We start from the raw sequence: 26,185 nt of genomic DNA, 5'->3' as shown, positions 1-26,185 counted from the left end.
AAGGTGCTGAACAGTGCCATGAGGTGCAGAGCCAACCTTAAGAAATGGGGCCACGAAGTGGAGTCCACGACATGCGAGTGTGGAGAAGAGTAAACCACAGACCACTCGTTACAATGCAGTCTGAACCCTGTCACATGCACCATGGAGGAACTTCTTATAGCAACACCAAAGGCACTCCAAGTGGCCAGCTTCTGGTCAAAGGACATTTAGTATAATGCCAAGTTTTGTGTTTTTAAATTCATTGCAACTGTACCATCGGTTCGTTTCCAACAAGATAAGTATTAATACATATTATTACAGCATTAATTAATAATATTATAATATGAATGAATAGTATGATTATTATTATTATACTAAATATTCTATTCTAGTATTATTAAATATTCTATTCTAGTATTATTAAATATTCTATTATTATTATTATTATTATTATTATACTAAATAAAGAGGGACTTGGGGTCAAGGCGCTCCAGGGTCCCCTCCTGCACCTTCCAGAAATCACCAAGGACAAACTCATTGCAAAAAACTGCTGCTACAGCAACGGCAGCAGAAGTGCTTTTATTAGTGGTTGGGAAACGTAGACCAGAGGGACGGAAAAACGGCGAAAGGCCCGAAGAAGCGTTCTCCTCCGTGGCTCCCTCTGCAGCAGCCCTGGGGTCACACCGAGGTCCCCTCCCCAGGAGGCTTGGAAAGCGGATCCTTCTTCTTCTCTTCAGGCTTCATGGCTGGAAAGAGCAGCACCTCCTGCAAGAGAAGAGGGCAAACTGCAGACCCGGATATCCCACCTCCATCTCCCTGAAGGGACTCGGGGTGGCTTACATGTGACACATAGTGCCTAAAACAACGCATAAAATAAACACAGAGTACAATACAAAAGTAAAACGTAAAACCAATCTATATATATAAAAGGGTAATGAAATTTCGGCCTAGGACAAAACAACAAAACTACACATCCCAGAAACACTAAACTTGGCAACACAACCCCTTATCCATGCCTCTACGTTCATACAACACAAAGAGAAGAAAAATTAGAGGGAGAGGAATAATTGTTTTTATCCAATTGCTGCCAGTTAGAAGACTAAACTCCGCCCACTTGGTCTCCTAGCAACCCACTCAGCCCAGGGGACAGGCAGAGTTAGGCCTCACTTAGGCCTCTTCCACACTGCCTATAAGATACAGATTATCTAACTGGATTATATGGCAATGTAGACTCAAGGCTCTTCCACACAGCTATATAACCCATGTATAACCTTATTTTATCTGTTTTGAACTGGATTATCTTGACTATTTCCCATACCACCATACTTCGCCACAGCAACGCGTGACCGGGCACAGCTAGTAACATATAAAACAATTTAAACTCAGAACAACGCCCAGTAAACTATGGTGACACCTGCCGTAAAACATGGCCAACTGTAAACAAGAACAAGGGAATGGGTTAGTGCAAATTGTAGCTAAGGAACAAGGGCATGGGATGAAAGTGCAAGGACTCTGGGAGGCAAGGGAGTACACCTTCACTTCCAACGAAGAGGAAGACACCAACAAGCTCACTACATGTGTGGCCCCAAACCTTGCATTTCCCACCAGAGCCTGCTGGAGACAAGTGGAGACCACTTACCTTGATGTTGTTGGAGTCCGTCAGGAACATCGCGAGGCGGTCGATGCCCATGCCCCAGCCAGCAGTCGGAGGGAGCCCGTATTCCAGAGCCGTGCAGAAGTTCTCATCAATAAACATGGCCTCATCGTCACCATCAGCTTTTGCCTGGAGAAACCAACCAACAGGTCACCTGCCAAGCTAGAATCTGCAGGACTGCTCCTCCAGCCTGACAGCGGTTGCACAACCCTTGCCAGCTGCGAGACCAGAGGCCCCATCACATAGCAGCCTCCCAGTAGTTTGTGTGTTTGGCCTCAGGCCATTCCCAACCTGGGAGCCTCATGAAGGAAGAAAGAACGGCTGTTCCTTTTGTCTCAGGGTCAGGATGAGGAGGCCTCAGCAAAATGCAGCTCATGGGACTTCTTCTAACCCACTCACCCCCTGCCCTTATTAAGTGTTGTTTCACTTTTGTACCTTGGCTTGATCTTCAAAGAGCTGGTGCTGCCGAAAGGGATCGTTCAGTTCCGTGTAGGCATTGCAGATTTCCTTCCTCATGACGAAAAGCTCAAAGCGCTCTGTCAGCCCCTGCCGGGCGCGGTGCCTGCGCAAAGACAACAGGAATCAGGGCCTGCAGACTCCCAGCCAGAACTGAGCTGCTGCTGCGAAGCTTGGGCAGCTTTACAGGAAATCCATCTCCATCCTCCCCAAATTATGAAATTCACTCTTCATAAGCAGCAAGCAGCTCTCTGCTCCCTACATCACACTTTGCAAGAGCTCCCTCCTGCCCCACTTACCATTTGGCAAGGGGGCTCATGATCTGGGGGTGATCACAGATGAAAGTGGGGTTGATGCAGGTGACTTCCAAAAATTCCCCAACCAGCTGGAAAGTCCGGCAAAGGATGTGCAGGGAAGAGAGAGAGAAAGGAGGCTCTCAGATTGTGGTTCATCGCAGAAATGACAGAAATATTACTAGCCCTCATTTGAGCTCTTCTCCATCTGCGTCAGGATGGTACTCAGGTCTCAGACAAATCATTCAAGCACCCCACACTCTCAGGCTGGCCACAATGTCACATTTCTCAAGGGTAGTCAGGTAGAAGCCACCGAGGCCTCCCTCTTCATAACAAGGGTGATGCTAGTCCCATGTCTTCTCACCTTGTCAAGAAGCCTGGCTGTAGACCGAGGTAGTGGACACTCAACTCCCCTCTCTTCACAAAGCATATCGAAAAATTTGCGAGTCTCTGCAGGAGCAACAGAGGAAAGGGTGAGGGCAGTGCCCAAACCTCTTCATTCATGTAAGGAGGGCTGGAGTCACTCATTCTCCTCCCTCCCACCACTGCTGGAAATGGAAACAGCCTCCGGGCAAAACACTGACGGCTGATGCCAGAGACCACAACATTACTCCTGAGGCAGAAGAACAGCCTCGCAGCTTCAGACTGATAACAAGGGGCAGAGGAAGCTGGGATTCAGGCCCAGCCCACAATTCACATGAAGGAAAGCTCAGTTGCTCACCGGGAGGTGGGGGCGGGAGGTGATAAGCATTTCCACAATATGAGAAACTGGAACGTCCTGGGTTATGTAATTTTACTAATTTTAATGTGAAAATGTTTTTAACGTATGTTTTATTTGTCGGATATGTGTTGTATGGCATTGAATTGTGCCTTTATGTGCGTCGCTCTGAGTCCCCTTCGGAGTGAGAAGAGCAAGACAGAAATATGGCAAATATATAAATAAATAAAATAAGCCCCTCTTACCTTCCGTCTCAAACTGATCCACAGCAGGAAGAGTCACTCCCAGAACTCTCTGCAACTCGTCCACCATGCTGATCTTCCGGAAGGGTGGAGTGAAATCGATTTCATATGCCTGGCCCTCTGCTCCGTCTGGGTGGTATGTCACTTTGTAGCCGCCAGTGATGCGTTTCACCATTCCTGCAAGAAGATATTCCTGCTGCCTGAACCATGCCGGCTGATGTCCTGCCTGGCTCTTCTCTCACCTCCACAGCACCAGATACAAAGCATTTTGGCAACAAACCCGAAAGAAGCTGTTCTGTGATCTCCATCAAGTCGTGGTAGTCTGCGTAGGCCATGTAGAACTCGCAGGTGGTGAATTCAGGGTTGTGGGTTAAATCGATGCCTTCGTTCCGGAACTGGCGCCCAATTTCGTAAACGCGGTCCATGCCACCAACCACCAACATCTAAAACACAGATAGACGATTGCATTTGCTAAGATGAGGCAAACCTCTGGGGCTCACATCTCTCGAGATGCGCTGCTTTGAAGCGAGGCCCTGGAAAAGGCCGTTTGTGTCCCAGGGGATCAGGAAATGGCTTCTGAGGAGAAATGCCTCAGTTCAGGTCCCCTTGGACCCTCTTCTCCCTTGGCCCATGGGCTCACCTTGTGATAGAGCTCTGGAGCAACACGCATGTATAGGTTCATGTCCAGCTCATTGTGGTGGGTGATGAAGGGCTTTGCCACAGCTCCGCCAGGGATGACATTCATCATAGGAGTCTCCACCTGGATAAGGAGTGAACACACGCACAGATCATTGGCCCACCAGCTCTCCGGAAGCTCAAGGTCAAGGACCCCTTGTTCCCCAAGGGACCCTCGGCCCTTGAAGGCCCTTCATCCCCAAAGTCCCTCTCCTCTGTAGAATGTAATACATGTCTGCATCCTCTATTAACTTTTGGGCATAGTATATCTATCAGGTAAATAAAAAAAATTAAAATGGGGGGACAGGGGAAAAAGTACTGACCTCCAGAAAACCCAATTCATCCAGAAAGGTGCGAACATATGTTATTATCTTTGCACGGACGATGAATTTTTGCCTCACAAAATCGTTAAGAATTAAGTCCAGGTATCTCTGTCGAAATCTTGTTTCCTAAAAGACGTAGTTAGAAACAATCAAAACGACAAGGAAAATGGGAGAGATAAAGGTATCCTCAGATGACCTGAAGAGGCCCTTCAGGGTTGATACCTTGTCCTTGAGTCCAAAATGGAGGTGAGGCAGCATGTGAAGGCACGGCGAGAGCAGGGTCATTTCGTAGGGGATTATGCTCAACTCCCCCTTCTTGGTTTTGCCAGGATTGCCCTGGATCCCAACTATGTCTCCACGGCGAAGCTTGTTGTTAATGTGCACATATTCTTCTTCAGACTTGTAGTTCCTGGCAAGAGATTTTCATAAAACGCTTCTGATTGAAAAGAACAGATCTTTTCTCCAACTTCATGCGTGCAAGAGAGAGGTTTAAGACTCTCTTTGTCCTCAGGAGAACATTTAGATGAGAAAGCATTTTGATCTACCTTTAGTAAAGGTAAAAGGTAAAGGTTTCCCCTGACGTTAAGTCCAGTCATGTCTGACTCTGGGGGTTGGTGCTCATCTCCATTTCTAAGCCAAAGAGCCGGAATTGTCCGTAGACACCTCCAAGGTCATGTGGCCATAGGCATGACTGCATGGAGCGCCGTTACCTTCCCGCAGGAGCGGTACCTATTGATCTACTCGTATTGGCATGTTTTCGAACTGCTAGGTTGGCAGAAGCTGGAGCTAACAGCAACCACTCCTGCTGCTCCCAGGGACTGAACCTGGGACCTTTCGGTCTGCAAGTTCGCCACCAGGGAAGTAAAAGCTAAAGGTAATTAATGATAAGCAAAGATTGAGAGGGAAGAGGCTCTCTTGAGGTCCAGCAAAAGGCAAGGGCACAATTGTGGACCTGCAATGAAGGGGCTCTTTAATTCCACTGAGGTTCACAAATGCACTGAAACAAGGAAAGACTTCTGAGCTGTTTACCTGGAATTTGCCATGACTTGCAATTTAACGCCCTCCCCACGAAGGTCGTAGAAGATCAGCTTCCCTCCAGAAGCACGTTTCGCATGGATACGACCTAAAGCCAGAGTGAGAGTTGGAAAGGAGTTCTACGGGCCATCAGTCTAACCCTCTTCTGACAGGAGGAAAGAGGCAAAGGACGCAGTTCAACACTGCCACTGCTCTAAAAGACCCTCCTGCGCTTTGGTAGGGAGTAGGGAGGAAGACCCAAGACCTCTTTCCCAATGACCTCACCTGCAACCTTGACGGTGACGCCGTCCAGGTGATCCCCGGGCTGCAAGTGCCCAAAGCGCTCAAGGAAGTCGGTGAGGGAGATGTCCACATGGAACTTGTGTGGGTAGGGATGCTCTCCGGGGGTCGCCTTCATCTGCTGCACCGCCTGGCTGCGGATCTTGTAATATTGCTGCCGGAGGAGAGAAACAACAGGAGGGAGAGGGACTGTGAGAGAGGGAGGGGAAGGTGGGCATGACTCTGTTCAAAGGACTGGCTTTGATAGGTAAGGCTTTGCATTACTCAGGTTCAGGTTGTTTGAAGGACCATTAGCCAGCAGGCCTTTGGGGAGGAGGAGGGGCTCCTTGCACTACTTATTCACTTGTTTGTTTTTTTATTTTGTTTTGTTTTAGATGGCATCACAATGCTAGACGTACGGCCACGAATAAACAAATATCGTATATACTCGAGTATAAGCTGACCCGAATATAAGCTGAGGCACCTAATTTTACTACAAAAACTGGGAAAACTTATTGACTCGGGTATAAGACAAGGAAGGTGCTCTTCTAAGGTTTTGCAAGAAGCACACCTTTCCTGTCCCAAAAAACCTTCCTTGCAAGCATTTACAAAACAAAAGAGCGATCAGCGGAAAACTGAGCGCAGCACATGACAGCTGAAGGAAGGGAAGCCAGCCTGGTTCAGGACGCAAGTATCGCTATAACTGCCTAGATTTCAATGGGGACTATGGCGAGAACTAGTATTTGGGTCTGGCTTTCAACTGAATATGGTAAAAGTTTTCTCCTATACTTTGTTTATTTTTAATTCCAAAATGTAATGAACTTTCTGGATAACCCTCGTATATCACAATACAGTAGAGTCTCACTTATCCAACACTCGCTTATCCAACGTTCTGGATTATCCAACACATTTTTGTAGTCAATGTTTTCAATATATCATGATATTTTGGTGCTAAATTCGTAAATAAAGTAATTACTACTTAACATTACTGCGTATTGAACTACTTTTTCTGCCAGATTTGTTGTATAACATGATGTTTTGGTGCTTAATTTGTAAAATCATAACCTGACTTGATGTTTAATAGGCTCCTCCTTAGTCTCTCCTTATTATCCAACATATTCACTTATCCAACGTCCTGCCGGCCTGTTTATGTTGGATAAGTGAGACTCTACTGTAATACAAAACACTTGAGCCATTCATCCACAAAACTTTGTACATAAACCTTAGTCCAGACCGAGTCGAAGCCAACGAAACTTATTATTTGAACGTTTGCTCACATAGCCAGGTCTTCACTTTCTTTCTAAAACTCAACAGGGATGGAGCCTGCCGGATGTCACTAAGGAGGGAGTTCCACAGCCAACTACCGTGTTTCCCCGAAAATAAGACAGTGTCTTATATTAATTTTTGCTCCCAAAGATGTGCTAGGTCTTATTTTCAGGGGATGTCTTATTTTTCCATGAAGAAGAATTCACATTTACTGTTGAACAAAACAAATGAACATTATATACTGTACAGTAGTTGTCATCACAAACCAGCATATCCAGACAAACTGATTCCTATCAAGAATTTCTTGTTACTACCATTATTTCCATGTACAACTGGTATGTACATTTACCAATCCTGAATGCACTGGTGTTCTGTTCAGTAGGCATGCTTCCAAACGAAAACATTGCTAGGTCTTACTTTCAGGGGAGGCCTTATATTTAGCAATTCAGCAAAACTTCTACTAGGTCTTATTTTTTGGGGATGTCTTATTTTCGGGGAAACAGGGTACAAAAACACGGGCTACTAGAAGGCCGACTGCGTTGGATAATACAGGACGTTGGCTAAGCGCAGGTTGGATAAATGAGACTCTACTGTATTATGATTTTTATTGTATGTATTTTGACATCGAATTCTTGCCATTAATATGTTGCAAACCGCCTTGAATCATCCCTCCCGGGGTGAGAAAGGCGGCATATAGATATAAATAAACTAGCTGTGCCCGGCCACGCGTTGCTGTGGCATTGTCTGGTGGTGTTGGTGAGAAATTGTTGAGGTAGTGGTGGTATTGAATGTCTCTTGTATGGTTGTCTTTATGTTTAGTATGCATTTGGTTGTTTGTGTATTGTGAAAGTGGTGAGGGTAGAGGGGGTCTATGTCCCTGTGTAGTATTGTATAGTATTTATACGTTGTCCATGTGTTGTGAATGCTTGGATTGTGTCCTGCTGCATAGTAGAAAGGGTTGGGCTGGATGTCCCTTAGGGGTCTCTCCAAACTCTTGGATTCTATGCTTCTATTATTATTATTATTATTATCATCATTATCATCATCATCACTATGTAGAGGCTGGATGGCCATCTGTCAGGAGTGCTTAGATTGTGTCCTCTTGCATGGTAGAAGGAAGTTGATCTGGATGATCCTTAGGGGTCACTCCAAACCTTAGGATTGTATGATGATATTATTATTATTATTATTATTAGTATTAGTATTGAGAGGCTGGGTGGCCATCTGTTGGGAGTGCTTGGCTTGTGTCCTGCATGGCAGAATTGGGTTGGGCTGGATGGCCTTTAGGGGTGTCTCCTAACTGTCTGATGCTATGATTCGATGTGTGTTATTATTGTGCAGATATTGGATGGCCATCTGTCAGGAGTGGTTGGATTGTGTCCTCCTGCATGATATAAGGAAGTTGAACTGGATGATCCTTAGGGGTATCTGCTAACCTTAGGGCGGAACTTAGCCTTGTAACTGGCAGCAATTGGATAAAAACAATTATTCCTCTCTCTCTAATTAGGACTTTATTTTTCTTTTCTTTTTGTTGTATCAACCTAGAGGCGTGGATGATGGGTTGTGTTGTCAAATTTCGAGGTTGGAGGGTCTGTAGTTTTTTTGTTTTGTCCGCTGCCCTGATGCCATCACTCTTTTATATATATAGATTAATGAAGTTATTATTATTATTTGAAGGGGAGAAAGGTGGGGTATACATAAGTGAAATTATATCTAGAAGGCTCACGTTGGGGTCGAGGCCTTCTTCGTCGGGGTCGCGCTCCGAGGGCGAGGCGGCGGCCTGGGCCGGAGCGGCCTCCTTCTGCTGCTGCTCCTTCAGCCGCGCCTCCTTCTCGGCTGCCTTCTTCTCGGCCTTGAGGCGCCGCTTGAGTTCACTACGTGAGGAGAAGAAGGGTTAGGGTTATTTAGGCCTCACTTCCCTCCTTCCCTTGCTTTTCTCCTTCTTTCCTTCCACCCACCTGGGCCTTGGCCTGCCCGCTCCGGCGCCGCGGAGGAGGACGAGAGAGGCCGAGGGGCGCAGCAGGAGGCGCCGGGACAAGGCCAAGGCCATGCCGGTGGGCGGGACTCACTTCTTGCTCGGCCGAGCCGCCTCGGATTCCGCCGGAGGAGGAAGAAGAGGAAGGGAGGCCGCCGCGGCGGGCGAAACGGGCGCCGCCATGACTGCTCTCCGCCACGCAGGAAGGCCGGTCTTGGCGCGCATGCGCAGTCGCATGGAGGCAGGGCCTGAGGTGATGGAGTCTCGTAGCTGAGGAGGAAAGTTGAAGGCCATGGCGGGCCCGGGCGTCTTCCTTCAGGCCGCGCAAGAGTTCGAAAGCAGCGAGGTAGGCCTTGTGGAGGAGGAGGAGGCGGCTCTGGAGCAAGTTCAGAACGAGACTGGGCCTGTTAGGCATTCCGGTTATTTCCTAAAGCAAGCCTGGGCCTACTTGGGCCTTCCGTTCAGATGTTTTGGACTCCAACTCCCACCATTCCTAACAGCCTCAGGCCCCTTCCTTTTCCCCCTCAGCCGCTTAAGCGGCTGAGGGGGAAAAGGAAGGGGCCTGAGGCTGTTAGGAATGGTGGGAGTTGGAGTCCAAAACACTTGGAGGTAGGCCCCAAGTTAGCCCAGGCCTAGACTAGATGATCTCTTTATTCCAATGATGGGCAACCTTTTGCACTTGGTGTGTCAAAATTCACCAAAAAACCTAGCATGACTTGGGTGGTGTGTCACTTCGAGAAAAAAAACCCCATAATTTCACAATATATATATATATATATATAGTTTAAATAACAAAAATATATAATTGTAATATATAACTGTATTAAATAAATAAAAAACTATTTACTACCATTATTACCATCTATGGTACCTCTTGCAGTTTCCACGCTGATTTCTCTCTATTGTAGTTTTAATGTACAGGAGAATCTCACTTATCCAAGCTAAACGGGCCGGCAGAAGCTTGGATAAGCGAATATCTTGGATAATAAGGAGGGGTTAAGGAAAAGCCTATTAAACATCAAATCAGGTTATGATTTTACAAATTAAGCACCAAAACATCATGTTATGCAACAAATTTGACAGAAAAAGTAGTTCAATACGCAGTAATGCTACATAGTAATTACTGTATTTATGAATTTAGCACTAAAATATCACGCTATATTGAAAACATTGACTACAAAAATGGCTTGGATTATCCAGAGGCTTGGATAAGCGAGGCTTGGATAAGTGAGACTCTACTGTAGTCACAAATAATGAATAATATAATAGTAATAATATAATAATATACTACAATAATAAAAGAATAATAATAGAATGATTATATATATATGTGTGTGTGTGTGTAATGTGCATAATTCCCACGGAGTAAATAACAAAACCACTGGACCAAATCACACCAAATTTGGCCACAAAAGACATTAGTCGTCCAATCAATCTGCATGTGGCAGCAAAAATGGTTAGGCGTGTCAGTGCTGACACGTGTGTCATAGGTTGGCCATCACTGCTTTATTCGATAGAGCAATGGTTCTCAACCTTCCTAATGCCTTGACCGCTTAATGCAGTTCCTCATGTTGTGGTGACCCCCAACTATACAATTATTTTCGTTGCTACTTCATAACTATTAATTTTTCTACTATTATAAATCGTAATTTAAAATATCTGATATGCAGGATGTATTTGTATTGACTGGACCAAATTTGGCGCAAATACCCGATTTGAATATTGGTGGGGTTGGGGGGGGGGAATGATTTTGTCATTTGGGAGTTGTGGGCTCATATTTTGGGTCTATAACAATATAATATAATACTCATATTATGAGTATTATAACGGTGCTCCATGCAGTCATGCCGGCCACATGACCTTGGAGGTGTCTACGGACAACGCCGGCTGTTTGGCTTAGAAATGGAAATGAGCACCAACCCCCAGACTTGACTTAATGTCAGGGTAAACCTTTACTTTTTACCTTACTCATATTATGCTATATTAATAATATAATATATTGTATATACATATAATATTGATAATATTATAATGTAATACAATATCATTGTCGTATCACTCATTCAGTCGTTTTCTACTCTTCGTGACCTCATGGACCAGTCCATTATATTATAATACAATATAATAATAATAATAATAATAATAATAATAATAATAATAATACACTATTATAATTGTATATTTATATTATATGTAATATTACTAATAATATTACAATATAGTAATATATAATGCTTATATTGCACTATGCTAATAATATAATATATTGTATGTACATAGAACTTGTAAGCCGCCCTGAGTCCCCTTCAGAGTGAGAAGGGCGGGATATAAATGTCTCTAATAATAAATAAATAAATAAATACAATCAAAGAGCATTCTGAACTCCACCAACTATGGAATTGAACCAAACTTGGCACATAGAACTCCCATCACCAACAGAAAATAGTGGATGGGTTTGTTGGGCATTGACCTTGAGTTTTGGAGTTATAGTTCACCTACCTCCAGAGAGCACTGTGCACTCAAACAATGATGGATCGAATACTCAGTATGCCCAAATGTGAACACTGAGTTTGGGGGAAATAGACCTCGGCATTTGGGAGTTGTAGTTGTAGGTGCTGGGATTTATAGTTCACCCACAATCAAAGAGCCCCTTGAACCCCACCAATGATAGAATTGGGCAAATTGGGCTTTGGGTGGGAGGATGCGCCATCTGTTTCCAAAAAGGAGGAAAGACACGGGAAGAGATATTCAGCCTTCTCTGCCATACCATCAAAAATATATGGTTTCTGATGGTCTTTGGCGACTCCTTTGACACCCCCTCGCGACCCCCCTAGGGGTTCCGACCCCCAGGTTGAGAAACACTGCGATAGAGTTACAAGCTAAGTAGATGCAGGGAACGCCGTGGATGTAGTATACCTGGATTTCAGTGAGGCCTTCCTTCAACAAGGTCCCCACAAACTAGTCCAGTGTGGGCTAGGCAAAACTATGGTTAGCTGGATCTGTAACTGGCTAAGTGAACAAACTCAGCAGGTGATTCTCCCCAATGCTTCCTCTTCATCCCAGAAAGAAGTGACGAGTGGAGTGCCATAAGCAGGGTTCAGTCCTGGGCCCGGTTCTGTTCAACGTCTTTATTAATAACTTAGATGAAAGGTCAGAAGGCATGCTGATCAAGTTTGCAGACGACACCAAATGAGGAGGAAGAGCCAATGCTCCACAAGACAGGAGCCGAATTCAAAACGATCTTAGCAGATGAGAGAGATGATTGGCCATAACTAACAAAATGAAGTTCAACGGGGACAAATGGAAGATACTCCACTTAGGCAGAAAAAGGAAATTCAAAGATACAGAATGGGGGACGATGTCTGGATAGCCCACAAGGTCTCTTCCAACTTTATTATTCTTTGAGTCTATGTATATTGCAATTCAGAGGGGCCTTGACTTCCTTCTTTCCAGGAAGACGAGGAGAACAGCCCTAGATCTGAGAAGGTGGCGCAGGAGCAGAAGGACAACGAAGAGGAGCCCCCTATGTCCCCCTCTGTCCTGCCTGGAGGTGCCCCTCTGATTCCTGCCACCTCACAAGTGTCTCTGGCGGTGGAGGACATGCGGCACCTGATGAAGGAGTGCGGCCTAGGCCTGGAATCTGTGACACAGGCCTTGCTGAAGAACAGCGGGGAGGTGGGGGCAGCGGCCTGCTGTTTGAGGACGGGGCGGCGCCCGGATGGAGCCCCCCTGTGGAGCCGGCAGGATGATCAGGACCTGCTGCAGGGGGAGCAGGATCTACGGCGGAGGCTGGAACAGAAGTTCGGGGCAGAGAACGTGGCCAAGCGGGAAGCTTTCCGGAAGAGCTAGCGCCACAGACAGGGCCCTCGCTCGGAGAAGGAGGACCCAGAGCAACCAGCCTACCTTTCTATGGTCCTTTTCCTGGCCTCGTTTGTGCAGCAAGTCCCTTTGTCCTTTCCAAGAGGTGCCTCTAGATCAAGCCTGGGCCAACTTGGTCCCTCCCTCCAGGTTTTGGACTTCAACTCCCACAATTCCTAACAGCCTCAGACCCTTTCCTTTTCTTTTTCCCTCTCCTTTTCTGCTTAAACAGCTGAGAGGGGAAAGGAAGCTGCCTGAGGCTGTTAGGAATTGTGAGAGTTGAAGTCCAAAACCCAAGTTTTGGAAACCCTTCTATGTAACCTCTGCTGTAGCTTTGTTTCTTAGTTTGTCATTGACTGACAGTGTTCCTGAGGCTGCCTTTTGTGCGTCTGGTGCTCTGGCATCGCACAAGGCCTCCCTCTGCTGCCTGGACCTAGCAAGGCCCTGTCTGCCTTCCGCCTGTTTGCGGCTCATCTTCACAAGGCTTCTCTGACTGCGGCAGCATTCCTCTCTCTCTGCCTTGTGGAATTTGCCAGACTTCCCTTGTAATTAAACATTAACTCGAAAGAGCCCAGTGGGCTTCTCAAAGCAGAAGGGTTTATGATGGCACTTGAGCCGCCCCGAAGCAGAATAATGCACAAAGCCTTTCATTCTTGCAATCAGGCGTCTGTGTGTGCCTGGCGAAGGATGGGGGTCAGGAATTGTGATAACTGCATGGCTCTTTCAATAGTTTCAGGTGACAACAGAGGCCTCCTTACGTTGGTGAACTGGTTGGCTGGCTTTGTCCCTGTTCAAGCCACCAGAGAGAGCGGCTTGAACAGGTACAGAGCCAAAGAGCGGCGCCTCTTGGTTGATGGTAGGCCTTTTAGGGAGCCAAACTGAGGATCCCCCCCCCCCCCCATCCCTGTCTTCAGATTCCAAACATTCCCCTGTTTCTGGTGCAGAGCGCCCTGTCAAAACCCTGCCCATATCCTGTCCTGTTCTGCAGGAAGCGTAAGCAAAACACAATGGCTCAGGAGAACTTCTAATTTTCTGATTTATTTGCTTTAAACATTTCTTTCTTGAAAAGAAAAAAAGAGTTTCAGAATTATTTGCAATAAAATAATCCTTTTAATAAAGCTGTCTGTATCCATTGTACATTAATAAACAAATTTCCTCCTCCCCGCTTCAATTGGTGGAGCATCCTGTTGTCCTCCAGGCGGGTTCGGGGGATTTTCTGGGCTGGTGAGTGAGTGAGGGGAAGTGGCATTAATCCATTGCAGGAAGGAGAGTTCAAAGACAATGAGGAGACCCAGTGAGCATGATCAGGCATCAGCCGTATATCCTGCAGGGGCCCATTTGTCTTTTTCATGACTGGCTTATTGCACACCTATTTTCCTTTTGGCTGTTCATCCTCCCTGACTCTTCCCTGCTAAGATATTCGTAACCATCCAGATTATGAATCCTCAGAAGGGGTGGCTGCTTCTAGTGCCATTCTTTTTTCATACGCTTGATTCTTCTCCCATTTTTTTTGCCATTCCATATGAGCCAAATACTGAAGAGGTCTTTCCAGTTCACAACGGGCACACATACAGACTGATTTGTGGATGGTGTGTGCAAAAAAAGCTATTCTAAAAGTGTACTAAAGCCTTTCAGTTGGCAGAACTGTTAATTCTGTGGTTTTAATAATTGCTTTTAATGTATATGTTTATTTTTTTAATTTGTTGTTTGATACGGCACTGAATTGTTGCCTATTCTAAGGCCGCAATGAGTGCCCTTTGGGGTGAGAAGGACGGGGTACAAATCTGGTAAAAAAATTAATGTGTACCTTTTCTGCATCTGCTGGTCTGCACTCCACCCCTTTCTCGCATCATGGGAACACTTTTCTTAGAGCAAACACTGTGGCATCACCACTTTGGCTCTTGTTTTACAGTCATCCCTGCAGTGTTCTTTCTCTCAGCTTTGCCACCCGAATTCAAGCTCTGGGTCTTGTATATGAACCGCTGCCCAAGGTGTAATGCCCAATAACGCTAGTTGGGTTTAAAGTGCCTCTGGTTTCTTTGTTGATTTTTCACAGGCACTCCAAATCCTCTTTCAGAGTAAATACGTGAGAGTGTTTGCACTGGCAGGAAGAGTCAAACATCGCGGTGGACAGGAGGAGTCCTCCTGCTGTTGGACAAGGGTCCCCCCCCCACCCACCCAGAGTGCGATAGGGGGAGGAGGGAGCTACATTCCCATTGAATCCATAGCCATCCCAGACACTCTGTTGTGGAGCCAGAGAGCCTGAGATCCACTTGCTGCCTCTTACAAAACGGAATTCATAGTGGAGGTCCAGCCAGTGCCTTGCACCCATCCATCCTCCCTCCGGCCGCCCCCTTCTCAGCTGCTGGGGGCTGTCTTTGCAGCTTCCTTGCCCTGCGGCTTGGGGGTGTCCAGGAGGCTCAGCCCCAGGTCCTGCTGCTCCTCCACAGAGGCCACTCTCTGGTAACCCAGCAGGCGCATGGCATCCTGACAGATGTCCTGCAGCATGGCCACCTGAGTGTAAGGCAGACTATTCCTCCAAGCCTGGGCCACATCCTCTGCATCCCGGGCGGTGGTGTCAAAGGCCGCCCTGCCCAAACCCGGGCCGTGGGTGATATTGTGGACCCACTGCTGGAGGGTGGGGGGGAAGTCCAGCCCCACAAATGTGTAGAGCTCAGCAGCTTTGGCCAGCGGGTCCCGGGCAATGTCCTCATAGCGGACCAAGTGATAGCGGCCCTGGAGGGTGGAGGGGAAGGCACGCTGGGTCTCGGAGATCTCGACTTGGCTCCGGCAGATCTCCCGCATGACAGTGAGGGACTCGGGCTCCTTGGGGAGGCCCTTTCCCCTGGACACGATCCGGCTGCCCAGGGAGAGAGCGGGGGCTGTGCCATCGCGGGTTCGGGAGTGGAAGACAGCCCTGGGGTCCCGGACCAAGTGGATGATCCTAAGGTTGAGGGAAGGGTCGGTGAGGAGTGGGAGGAGGGAACGCAGGTCCATGATGCGCACCTCCTTCAAGGCAACGTGGCTGTAAATCTGGCAGGCCTCCTCAACCGTGGAGAAGGGGTACCGGCCGCAGAGGGCCTGGCAAGCCTGCTTGGGGACAATGTCTCCACGTGGGAAGGCGCTGCAGGCCGGCTGGGAGCAAAGGGCCCGGCTGGTTTCCCACTTGAAGAGCGCAGACTTGTTCCTCTTCTCGGGCATGTAGGCATCGAAGACGGACATGTCGCACTTGAAGATGGAGCGGATGAGATCCCTCACCGCCATGTGCAGGACCTTGACGCTGTTCTGGTGCATGGTGGCCCAAACATGCCAGGCTGGCTCCATCAGGTAGAAGACATCCGGGTGTTGGCTGAAGAGCTGCCCCACGAAGGAGGAGCCCGACCGCCAGGAAGATAGGATCAGAACGTGGACCTTTGAGGGCTGCTCATCTTCCAGATAGAGCTCCTTCCTCCCTCTGAAGTCCATGAAGAAGCAGACGAGGACCAGCACCTGCACCGCCAGGATCAGGAGTAACTGGAATTGCTGGATCTTTGTCATGGCTGCCAAAGGCCTGGGAAATGGGGCAGTGAATGGGAAGAAGTGGGGCAGAGGGAGAAAGGGAGAGAGGAAGGTACTGATGAGCCATGACTGTCCTATGCCACATGGAAACCAATTCCCACAAGATGGATACTGATGATTGGGAGTCACACTTTCACTCTCTGGCCTTTGCAGGCTGTCTGTGCAGGCCCTCAGGGAGGGAGGTGAGCAAAGTGGGGTCTGGGTTGCTGTGAGTTTTCCAGGCTGTATGGCCATGTTCCAGAAGCATTCCCTCCTGATGTTTAGCCTACATTTATGGTAAGCATTCTCGGAGGTTGTGAGGTCTGCTGGAAAACTATGCAAGTGGGGTTTATATATCTGTGGAAGGTCCAGGGTGGTAGAAATAACTCTTGTCTGCTTCAGTCAAGTGTGAATGCTGCAATTGGCCACCTTGATTAGCACTGAATGGCATTGCAGCTTCAAAGTCTAGCTTCCTGTCTGGAGGAATCCTTTGTTGAGAGGTGGTAGCTGGCCCTGGTTGTTTCAGGTCTGGAATTCCTCTGACTTTTGAGTGGTGTTCTTTAATTCCTGTCCTGATTTTAGAGTTTTTTAATACGGTTAGTCTGTCCAGCCAACATGTTATTTTGTTTCCCCCTCCCCGCATCACTGCAGCTATACCAGGAGAGCACCAAGAGCAATAGCTCCTTGTAGCCCAGAATGGGGAGGGGGAAGGAGATGGGAGGGCGACCTTTTGCTATTTGCACAGCAAAGCTGCACAAGGAGGGAGGAAGACCCCCCTTCCATCACTGGCAGACCCCACTGCCTGCTTTTCCCTCCCCCCTCTCCTCCCATCCCTTTTCTGGTTTGGCATATTGGGTTCGGCATCAGTAAAGGTGTTGCTTTTTTTTTTTAAGTGGGTGAGGGCTTACAGGGAAAGAGGATACTCACTGGAGTTGGCACCAGTAGGACAGGAGCTTCTTCCAGACGCGGCAGAGGCAGGGCTGGCAATACGGACCTTTGAAGGAGCGGCTGTGGCAACAGGTGCTGATCCTCCCACTGGCCCACCACGCCTGCAGAGGAGAGGCAAAGAGAGGAGGGCACGTCCGTCTCTCTCAGAGGGCATCCTTCTGCTGCAGACTGGCATGCAGCCTGAGCCCAGCCCTGTCCGTGAGGGCGAGGCACTGGTCCGGTCCTGGATGGATGGACAGAATGGGGCTGGACAGTTTCCTTGGCCCCACTGAGCCTAGGGGCGGCATCCTCAGCAGGTCCCTAAGGAGTGCAGAGAGGGGTGGCTCCTGCCTTTTTGGGTTGGGGGCTTCTGGTGCCGCACTTCTCTCAGGGATGCTGCAATGGAGCAGGGGCTCTGGATGGCCCTTGAGGTGCCCAGTCTGCAGGGCTCTGAAGTGGGACAAGGAAGAAGGCACCTCTTGACCTTTGGCAAACCTCTGCTCAGTTTCTTTCCACCCTCCCAACACTTGCAAGGTAGCAAGAACTTTTTCAAATCCTGTGTAAAGCCTACTCCTTTTCTGCCTATGACTTAGACGTGGGACACGGATGTTGAGCTGCATCAGGAGCTCTCCCCTGAATCGGACAGGCGTCAGCGGTTGGCGCAACTTGAGACACTTGGCTATAAAAGAGGGAAGGGCAGAGGAGGAAGGAGGAAGGAGGAAGAAGGAAGCATTGTTGAGGGCGGAGATGTAGGGGTGGAGGTGGGGAAGAAAACACGAGATGCCTTGCAGTTTTTTTCCATGTGTTTATTCATACAAAAGTTACAATAACTTACAAATATTTCAAATAGGCTGAAGAAAGGAAGGGCAACAGCATCCTGAAAAGTGAGGGCTTGCAGGGAAGGAACATGGCTCTCTGCTCCCTTCGGTTCTGAGCAGGTGCCACATGGGACTGTGGGGCGCTGCGGTGGCCATGGCATTCCCCAGTGGTGGTGCATGGGGCACACAAGGTGGATGGAGTGGAGCAGGCCGGGGTGTGGGGTGGGTTGGAGGGGTTGGTGGTGGTCCTGTAGCTACTTGTCACACTCCATGTCCTGGGCGCTTTCGTAGTGCTGCTCGCAGAACTGCTGGATGCGCTGGCAGGCCTCCGCCATCATGTCCTCAGGCACCGTGAGCACCACCCGGAAGAAGTTGGGGTATTCAAAGCACTGCGGGGAGACAAGGTGGGGGTCAGTCGGGAAGGGCTTCCTTCCCCATGGCGCCCCACGGCTGCACAGGGACACGGCCTTGGCTCCCACCCCCCAATACACACACAATGTTGGAAGTAGCAACCTTCTTCAAACCTCCACTAGTAATTTGTTTGTATATAATTCAGATTGCTTACTGTATTGTCTATGTGTGTACTGGTATGTAGTTTTCCTTAACTCTATGTTGTGGGAGAGGCTGCACACCATGTGACCAGATCTGGAACTATTCAGCTCCGACTTCGATTTAGAAACAGTATGCTTTACAGAAGTCAGTAGAAACAGAATGCTTTGGAGACTCGTATTAGACTCTCAGGACAGAGAGATGCTTTAGACTTTGGACTGTTGATTCTAAGGAAGATGCCCTGTGTTATCTGCATAGAGAAACCACTTCAAATCCTTTCTGTAACTGTATTGATATGCAATGTACTTGTATGCCGAATACATGAAGTTTGTGAGTAAACAACTATATTACTTTTAATGAAGACTGCTTCTGTTTGGCCTCTTGAGATCATAATTTAAACCAAGATATTTTATAGGAGAGCAGATGTTTTTGGGAAACTGAAATCACACTTCTGAAACTCTGCTATATTTTTTTGTGCATTGACATATCTTTGTTCCTAACAGTTCAAAGAGATATCTAGGTATATCAGCCTAACAGCTGAGAAACCTAATTGCCTTTCATGAATGCTAGTGGATATTTACCAGTAAGGAGAAGGTTGACTCAAGCAAGGCTTTAACTCTTCTCAGGAAGATCATACTTTACAAAAGATTATGATCGCTAACAAGGTCATGCTTTCCCAAAGGTTATGATTATTCCAAATAGTGTGAATGCCAATTGATTTCTAAAAGGATCAAACTTGTGGAGATTCCTGGTTTTCCCAAACAGTTCTGAATAAGCCACTGCTGGGACAGGAGCCCCAAACACCCCTCCCTGACCCATATGGCCATTGAGAAGGGGCTGTATGGGTGCCAGGGCCTCCCCTTGCTTGGAAGGGGTGCTTACCGTTGCAGGCAGGCAGAAGACCGACTGCTCTGCAATGAGTCGCTCCGTGAACTCCACGTCATTCTCGAACTCGGGGAAATGCTCCATCTTGATGCCCACCTGCGGGAGAGGAGACGACTGAGTGCTGCGTGGCCCAAAGAGTGGCAGCTGCCACCATGACAGCTCCCCATGACTTAGTGCCTGCCTCCTGTTCTGCTGCAACTTACCATGAGGTACATGGCTCCCGAGGGTCGGACTGGCCGTAGCCCACAGATGGTGGAAAGCGCAGAGTAGCAGAGGTCAGCATTGGACTGTGGAAGAGAAAGGAAAGGAGTGTTTTGGGGGCGCAAGAGACTGATCCCGGGAAGGGCAGGAGGTCTTGAGGGGCCGGTTCCTGTGGCTCCAAGGGCCCTCTGTGAAGATTTGTAAAGAGACATCATGATATAATGGGTTGACTGGAAAGGCATGTGTCTACAGCTGATTGGCTGAGCCAACTAGGAGCCAAAATTCTGATTGGCTACTTTCTAGCTTGCTGCTGAGACAAACAGTTTTAATTGCCACTTTCACCTCGGAGAGTGAAGAGAGCACTGACTGGAAATAGTCACAGAGGAAGTGGCTGCCAACTCTCTGAAACCTGATTACAGTAGAGTCTCACTTATCCAACGTTCTGGATTATCCAACGCATTTTTGTACTCAATGTTTTCAAAACATCGTGATATTTTGATGCTAAATTCGTAAATACTGTACAGTAATTACTACATAGCATTACTGCGTATTGAACTACTTTTTCTGTCAAACTTGTTGTGTAACATGATGTTTTGGTGCTTAATTTTTAAAATCATAACCTAATTTGATGTTTAATTTGGTGCTTTTCCTTAACCCCTCCTTATTATCCAAGATATTCGCTTATCCAACATTCTGCCGGCGCGTTTATGTTGGATAAGTGAGACTCTACTGTATTTATAAGGAAAATGAGGCATATTTAAAGATTATATCCAAGGACTATTTATTCCTCCTGTTCTCTGTGTGAATTCAGAGAGACTGCTGTATATATTGTTGTCCTGTTTGATATTTTGAACTGAAGTAAAGATACTGTTGCTTGTTACACAAGCCTGGGTGACACTTTATTATACTGCAGGGTACATTTTGGTTCAGAAACTGTGGTAAAGCTTCTATTTATTTATATTCTACAACCTCTAATGCTTTCCAGTCATGCAAGTGATGGGACCCCAAAAGCAGTGCTCCTGCTGCCCACTCAGCCTCAGCCCATCTTCCTCCTCCTTTGCTGCCTATGGACAGTGACAAAGAGGATCTTGGTAAACTGTCCACAACTCCAGCCTTGCTTTTGATTTGCTTAGTTCGCATAACGTAATACTATCTGCAGCCCATTCACAGCAAGGAGATTTCTTGTGTATGCATTACCTTGAGGAAGCTGAGGGTGTTTTGGTAGAATTCAGGGGGTGTCCGGTGCATGATGTGTGCGAGGGCCCCTTGGACCACGGTGCAGGGCCCCAGGATCCTCTGGCTCAGCCGCAGGAGGCCATCCCTGATCTGGAAAGGAGCAGAGAAGGACTCAGTGGGGCCCTGCGATGGCCGGAGTGCACACGTTCGGGAAGGGGAAGGGGACGTGGCAGGAGCATGGCCCCCAACGTACCTCCTTCCCAAAGATCTCCCTGCGGTCGTGGATGAGGATCCAGCCCATCCTCCAGCCGGGCACCAGCCACCGCTTCGCCAGACCGCCACAGGACAGGATGGGCACATTGGTGCTGAGCTTGGCCAGGGACTCGGACTGCCCTTCTTCAAAGACCTGCGGAGAATCCGGGGTGGGGGGGGGGGGGGTTCTTGAAAATGCTCTCGAAAGCCAGACCGCCAGCCTGCCCCTTCCAAACTGGGAGGCACCCCCGGAACAGACCGAGGAATGTATGATAATATGTCTATTTTTAAGCTGTTAGTTTATCATTTTATTGAGTTTGTTTTTGACTTGTTATATGTTATTTTTGGCATTGAATGTTTGCCGCTGTGTTTTATATTGCTGGTAGCCGCCCAGAGTCCGATCAGGGAGAAAGAGCACGTTATAAATAAAGCATTGTTGTTGTTGTATGACACAGCAAACAAGATAGACATGTTGGATTTCGTTTCACAAAATCACAAGTCGAACACTTCCCAAGTGTCTAGGACTGTGTGATGTAGTTTCGGATGATGCGTGCAGATCCCAGTAGGGTGGCCTTTTGCAGTTGGCAGATCGTAATTTTGTCAATGTCTATTGTTTCCAAATGCCAGCTGAGATCTTTTGGCACGGCACCCAGTGTGCCCATCACCACCGGGACCACCTGCACTGGTTTCTGCCAGTCTTTGAAGTTCAATCTTGAGGTCCTGATAGCAGCTGAGCTTTTCCTGTTTTTTTAAATTATTATTATTATTATTATTATTATTATTATTATTATTAGGAAGCGGTTCTCCTCCTTTAGGAGAGGTTCCCCCAGGATGGAACTGCCCCATGTCAGAAATATTAAAAATTAACTAGATGTTTTTAATTACAAAAATGTGAGTCAAGCATATATACAACTGCAGCTTTTGCTGAGTCATTACATCCATTTAACCCTTTCAAATGGATGTAATGACTCAGCAAAAGCTGCAGTTGTATATAAGCAGATGTGCCTGTAGCTTAGTAGGCCTCTGTGAAAGAAAGGCCTCAGTCTGTGAGAGAAGCCTCTGTGTGAGGTAGGCCTTAGTCTGTGAGAAGATCTCAGAGTGTGAGGTAGGCCTCAGTGTGAGGTAGGCTTGGTGTGAGAAGCTTTGGTGAGAGAAGCCCCAGTAGTGTGTAAAACAGTTACTATGTGAAGCTCTTGTGTAAGTTTGGTGTGAGAGGAGGCTCTGTGAGAGCAAAGCTGTTTATCTGCATGAGAAAAAAGCCCAGCGTGGAAGCAAAGAAGAAAGTATAAAGAACATTATTTGTGTTATGGAAACCTTGTTCTTGTAAATAGTAAGGATAAGGGTTTTCCCTGACATTAAGTTTAGTCATGTCCAACTCTGAGGGTTGGTGCTCATCTCCTTTTCTAAGCTGAAGAGCTGGCGTTGTCCATAGACACCTCCAAGGTCATGTGGCCAGCATGACTGCATGGAGTGCTAACTTCCCGCTGGAGCGGTACCTATTGATCTACTCACATTGGCATGTTTTCAAACTGCTAGGTTGGCAGAAGCTGGGGCTAACAGTGGGAGCTCATCCTGCTCCCTGGATTCAAACCGGCGACCTTTCAGTCAACAAGTTCAACAGCTCAGCGGTTTAACCTACTGCACCACCGGGGGCCCCTCTTGTAAATAGTGCTACCATGTTATTTTATTACAGAGAAAAGCTTTCTAAGGAAGAGATAACATTAGTCTATCTGTGTGTTTTTGTTCTTTTTATCAGTTGTGGCTACTGTTGCTGTGTCACGCTGCTGTTAATAAGTTACTGTGTTGTACATTTATGGGGAGGGTCTTTTGTTAATAAGCCCACTTGCCCAACACCCAACACTCACCATCTCGGCATAGATCTCATCAGCCAGGATGGGGACGCATTGCCGGGAAGCCACTGAAGGAGAAGGAAGAAGGGAGATAGGAAGGAAGAAGGACCTTTGGTCAGTGATAGAGAAGGATCCCTGGGCACTGGCCCCCCCTCCTGCCTTTGGGACAAGGCGGCCTGGCTGCTGGGAGGCAAGACCCGGTCAAGAGCTGCCTGGGCCACCCTTCTGCTTCCCCAAATGGGGCCTGGACTAGACCTTCCACCATGCACCAGGGCACTTACTCACCTGCCAGGATCTTCTGGAGGTGGCCTTTGCTGAAGACGGAGCCGCATGGGTTGGAGGGGTTGTTGACCACCAAACAGGCTGTCTTCTCATCCACCAGGGACTCCATCTGCTTCAGGTCAATTTCCCAGGATTTCTCTGGCTGGTAGGAAAGAAGAAGAGGACTGAGGATGAGGAGGAGAGCCGCAGCAGTCAGAAGGGCCAGACCAAGGAGAGCAGGGGTACGCAACTCTCCCTCCTCCAAGACACACACAACTTACCAAGAGGTCGTAGAACTTGACTTCAATCCCCAAGGAATGAGCCAAGGTCTTGTAGAGGGAGAAGCCTGGACGCGGCACCAGAATGTTCTGCCCAGGGTTGGCCAAAACAGCCAGGGCCAACTCGATGGCTTGGCTGCAGCCGCTGGTCAGGATCACATCCTGGAAAGGAGTCGGGGGGCAGGAACAGTGACAGTGAGATGGGGAGCAGTTCAGGGGGGCATCAAAGTCAAGTCTTTATCTGCCGTGGGAGGAAAGTTGGGTCCCACTCCCGTTCCCCTCCAGTCTGCCCTACCTTGGCTTCGAGGGGTGCTTCGGGGCAGCTGTAGTACTTTGCAACCACGTCACGGCTGGACAGGTAACCTGTATGGGACCGCTCAGGGTCAGCGATGGGGTTATGGCAATGTGGCCTTCCCCATAGCGGGTGGGTGGGAAGGAGAATTGGGAGGGAAAGGGATTCCTGCCCTTCTGATCCTCAAGTGGAGTCCTGACACACAAACACACCCCTGGGCCTTGGAGCCCACCACAAAACATGCTTTCATTCTCCTCCCCAACAAGCATTGACTTGGCTTTGCCCCAGGAATGGGGTTCTGGGGGTTCTCTACTTATGGAACTGCCTTGTGGGTACATGCCATGGGAGGGAACCCAGTTGCCCTTCCTGCATCATCAATGGGGCTCCTACCTGTGGAAGGAGCATAGCCATCGTACTTCCTGGAGTCCAGGGCCGTCTTCATGGCCTGGGTGACCTGTTCGTCCGTGGGCAGGTTCCCAAAGACCGTGGGGTCCCCTGGGGGCAAGAGACGGCGTCTGAAGGGGGTCCTGGTAGGCTGCAGAAGGCAGCAAAGCCTTGCCCCCTCCACCTCCCTCTGCCCCCCCCCCCCCCCCGCTCATCTGAACCCCTCGCTTGCTCACCGATGGAGAGGGAGATGAGGGGCTTCTGCGGGTGGGGCTCCACCTTCATGCTGTCCACAATGGCCCGGATGGGGTTGAAGGTCCGCTTGGACATCTCAGAGGCCCGGACGGCCCAGTGAGGCTTGCGGTGCCCTTTTCCCTTGCCAGCCACGCAGCAGGGGCCCCGTCCGGCCCGTCCCAGCTGGACATCCATCACAGAGGGGAAGGCCGACTTGCCGGTCACCTGGATCAGGTACGAATCCATGTCTGGGAAGGAGAGCGAAGTCCGTCCGCTGCCCCAAGGAGACCAGTCCTGGCTTGCTCCGGTGCTGCCGGAGATCAGAGGCGGACAGAGGGGGCAAGGGCCCTTTTATGGGGGGCAGGAGGGCAGTGGCTCCAGAGGTCCCTTTGCCAAGAACTGGGTGTCAGCTGGCAGAGCTGTGTCCATTGGCTGGTGGGGAGGGCCAAGGAGACACCCCCGACCCAGACAGAGGAGGAGGAGCCCCCCCATCTGGAGCAAACACTGTGGTTGCACATTAACCCCCGGCTCCCCCCCACCCCCACCCCTTGCTGCCTTCTGGAGCACACTCTGGCCAAAGAAAGGCCACCATCCCACAGCCAACTATATGTATTACTACATTTATTATTATTTATTATTATTATTTATTTTTCTCTATTATTGTTGCTACTATTACATTTATTTTACTCTTATTATTAATACATTTATTATTTCATTCTGATCATATTATTATTATTGCATTTATTATGTTACTCTATTTATTATTACATGTATTTATTTATTATTATTATTATTATTATTATTATTTTATTATGACACAGCAAACAAGATAGATATGCTGGATTTCGTTTCACAAAATCATAAGTCAAACACTTCCCAAGTGTCTAGAACTATGTGATGTATTTTCGGATGATGCGTGCAGATCCTAGTAGGGTGGCCTTTTGCAGTTGACAGATTGTAATTTTGTCAATATCTATTTTTTCCAAATGCCAGCTGAGATCGTTTGGCACGGCACCCAGTGTGCCCATCACCACATGTATTATTTTACTCTATTTTTTATTATTATTATTATTATTATTATTATTATTATTATTACATGTATTATTTTACTCTATTATTATTAAAAGGATACCTAAGCACATTTACATTGAAGAAGATGAGAATAATGATTGGATCAGAGTTGGACAGTCTTATCTTAAATTTGAGCTTTATGTAAATATTCAAAAACATTTAACCTACCGATGCCTCAATTAATGTAATTTTATTGGTATCTATTTTTATTTCTGAAATTTCTCACCCTCGGCTTATACTTGAGTCAATGTTTTCCCAGTTTTTTTGTGGTAAAATTAGGTGCCTCGGCTTATATTCAGGTTGGCTTATACTCGAGTATATACGGTAATTGTTATTGCAAGATATATGTTGTAATGTTTTACTCGTGTTTTAGTTTACTATGTCTTATTGGATTGTTTTTTTAATATTTGCATCTTGATGCTTAATTTTTTGTTGTAAGCTTACTGTTGTTACTGTGCATTAGGTAAATTTAAAGGTTTTCCCCTGACGTTAAGTCCAGTCGTGTCCGACTCTAGGGGTTGGTGCTCATCTCCATTTCTAAGCCGAAGAGCGGGCGTTGTCCATAGACACCTCCAAGGTCATGTGGCCGGCATGACTGCATAGAACGCTGTTACCTTCCCACCGGAGCGGTACCTATTGATCTACTCACATTTGCATGTTTTCGAACTGCTAGGTTGGCAGGAGCTGGGGCTAACAGCGGGCGCTCACTCCGCTCCTGGGATTTGAACCTGGGACCTT

General features: G+C 47.8%; 4 protein-coding genes across 5 annotated transcripts; 1 reads left to right on the top strand and 3 right to left on the bottom strand.

Annotated features, from left to right (window-relative positions):
• Positions 1 to 516: 516 nt before the first annotated feature.
• Positions 517 to 9,168, bottom strand: kars1 (lysyl-tRNA synthetase 1). 2 transcript variants are annotated; one of them, XM_008125247.3, is made up of 14 exons: positions 8,969 to 9,168; positions 8,626 to 8,773; positions 5,640 to 5,808; positions 5,370 to 5,463; positions 4,563 to 4,749; positions 4,341 to 4,466; positions 3,983 to 4,102; positions 3,623 to 3,785; positions 3,346 to 3,519; positions 2,747 to 2,832; positions 2,389 to 2,474; positions 2,069 to 2,195; positions 1,619 to 1,762; positions 517 to 744 (listed from the first exon to the last, which is right to left on the bottom strand). In XM_008125247.3, the coding sequence occupies exons 1-14, from the start codon at positions 9,166 to 9,168 to the stop codon at positions 658 to 660; spliced, it is 1,911 nt and encodes a 636-aa protein (XP_008123454.1). In that variant the 3' UTR covers positions 517 to 657. The 2 variants fall into 2 exon arrangements, with proteins under 2 accessions (XP_008123454.1, XP_003230630.1); XM_003230582.4 differs by having other exon boundaries at positions 8,858 to 8,997.
• On the top strand, positions 9,085 to 13,898 carry terf2ip (TERF2 interacting protein). Its single transcript, XM_062961791.1, has 2 exons — positions 9,085 to 9,220; positions 12,328 to 13,898. The coding sequence occupies exons 1-2, from the start codon at positions 9,167 to 9,169 to the stop codon at positions 12,721 to 12,723; spliced, it is 450 nt and encodes a 149-aa protein (XP_062817861.1). The 5' UTR covers positions 9,085 to 9,166; the 3' UTR covers positions 12,724 to 13,898.
• A 563-nt stretch (positions 13,899 to 14,461) lies between these two features.
• On the bottom strand, positions 14,462 to 17,894 carry chst4 (carbohydrate sulfotransferase 4). The gene is made up of 2 exons (XM_008120602.3): positions 17,197 to 17,894; positions 14,462 to 16,282 (listed from the first exon to the last, which is right to left on the bottom strand). The coding sequence occupies exon 2, from the start codon at positions 16,267 to 16,269 to the stop codon at positions 15,091 to 15,093; it is 1,179 nt and encodes a 392-aa protein (XP_008118809.2). The 5' UTR covers positions 16,270 to 16,282; positions 17,197 to 17,894; the 3' UTR covers positions 14,462 to 15,090.
• An 87-nt stretch (positions 17,895 to 17,981) lies between these two features.
• Positions 17,982 to 24,708, bottom strand: tat (tyrosine aminotransferase). Its single transcript, XM_003227400.4, has 11 exons — positions 24,379 to 24,708; positions 24,149 to 24,253; positions 23,762 to 23,829; positions 23,470 to 23,628; positions 23,213 to 23,351; positions 22,943 to 22,995; positions 21,079 to 21,231; positions 20,847 to 20,975; positions 19,652 to 19,735; positions 19,446 to 19,544; positions 17,982 to 18,403 (listed from the first exon to the last, which is right to left on the bottom strand). The coding sequence occupies exons 1-11, from the start codon at positions 24,620 to 24,622 to the stop codon at positions 18,269 to 18,271; spliced, it is 1,368 nt and encodes a 455-aa protein (XP_003227448.2). The 5' UTR covers positions 24,623 to 24,708; the 3' UTR covers positions 17,982 to 18,268.
• Between the last annotated feature and the right edge of the window lie 1,477 nt (positions 24,709 to 26,185).

The sequence above is a fragment of the Anolis carolinensis genome, unplaced genomic scaffold (genome assembly GCF_035594765.1).
Source record: "Anolis carolinensis isolate JA03-04 unplaced genomic scaffold, rAnoCar3.1.pri scaffold_9, whole genome shotgun sequence".
Classification (NCBI taxonomy): domain Eukaryota; kingdom Metazoa; phylum Chordata; class Lepidosauria; order Squamata; family Dactyloidae; genus Anolis; species Anolis carolinensis.
This window is presented reverse-complemented; position numbering and strand designations above follow the sequence as displayed.

Excerpts from the sequence above, each read along its gene's own strand:
- terf2ip (XM_062961791.1), top strand. The coding sequence starts at position 9,167 with ATGGCGGGCCCGGGCGTCTTCCTTCAGGCCGCGCAAGAGTTCGAAAGC. Across the intron at positions 9,221-12,327 it reads AAGAGTTCGAAAGCAGCGAG|GAAGACGAGGAGAACAGCCC; the intron begins GTAGGCCTTGTG and ends CCTTCTTTCCAG.
- kars1 (XM_008125247.3), bottom strand. The coding sequence starts at position 9,168 with ATGGCCTTCAACTTTCCTCCTCAGCTACGAGACTCCATCACCTCAGGC. Across the intron at positions 5,464-5,639 it reads CGTCACCGTCAAGGTTGCAG|GTCGTATCCATGCGAAACGT; the intron begins GTGAGGTCATTG and ends CTCTGGCTTTAG. Across the intron at positions 2,196-2,388 it reads ATGAGCCCCCTTGCCAAATG|GCACCGCGCCCGGCAGGGGC; the intron begins GTAAGTGGGGCA and ends GTCTTTGCGCAG.
- chst4 (XM_008120602.3), bottom strand. The coding sequence starts at position 16,269 with ATGACAAAGATCCAGCAATTCCAGTTACTCCTGATCCTGGCGGTGCAG.
- tat (XM_003227400.4), bottom strand. The coding sequence starts at position 24,622 with ATGGATTCGTACCTGATCCAGGTGACCGGCAAGTCGGCCTTCCCCTCT. Across the intron at positions 24,254-24,378 it reads CCTCATCTCCCTCTCCATCG|GGGACCCCACGGTCTTTGGG; the intron begins GTGAGCAAGCGA and ends TCTTGCCCCCAG. Across the intron at positions 19,736-20,846 it reads ACACCCTCAGCTTCCTCAAG|TCCAATGCTGACCTCTGCTA; the intron begins GTAATGCATACA and ends TCTCTTCCACAG.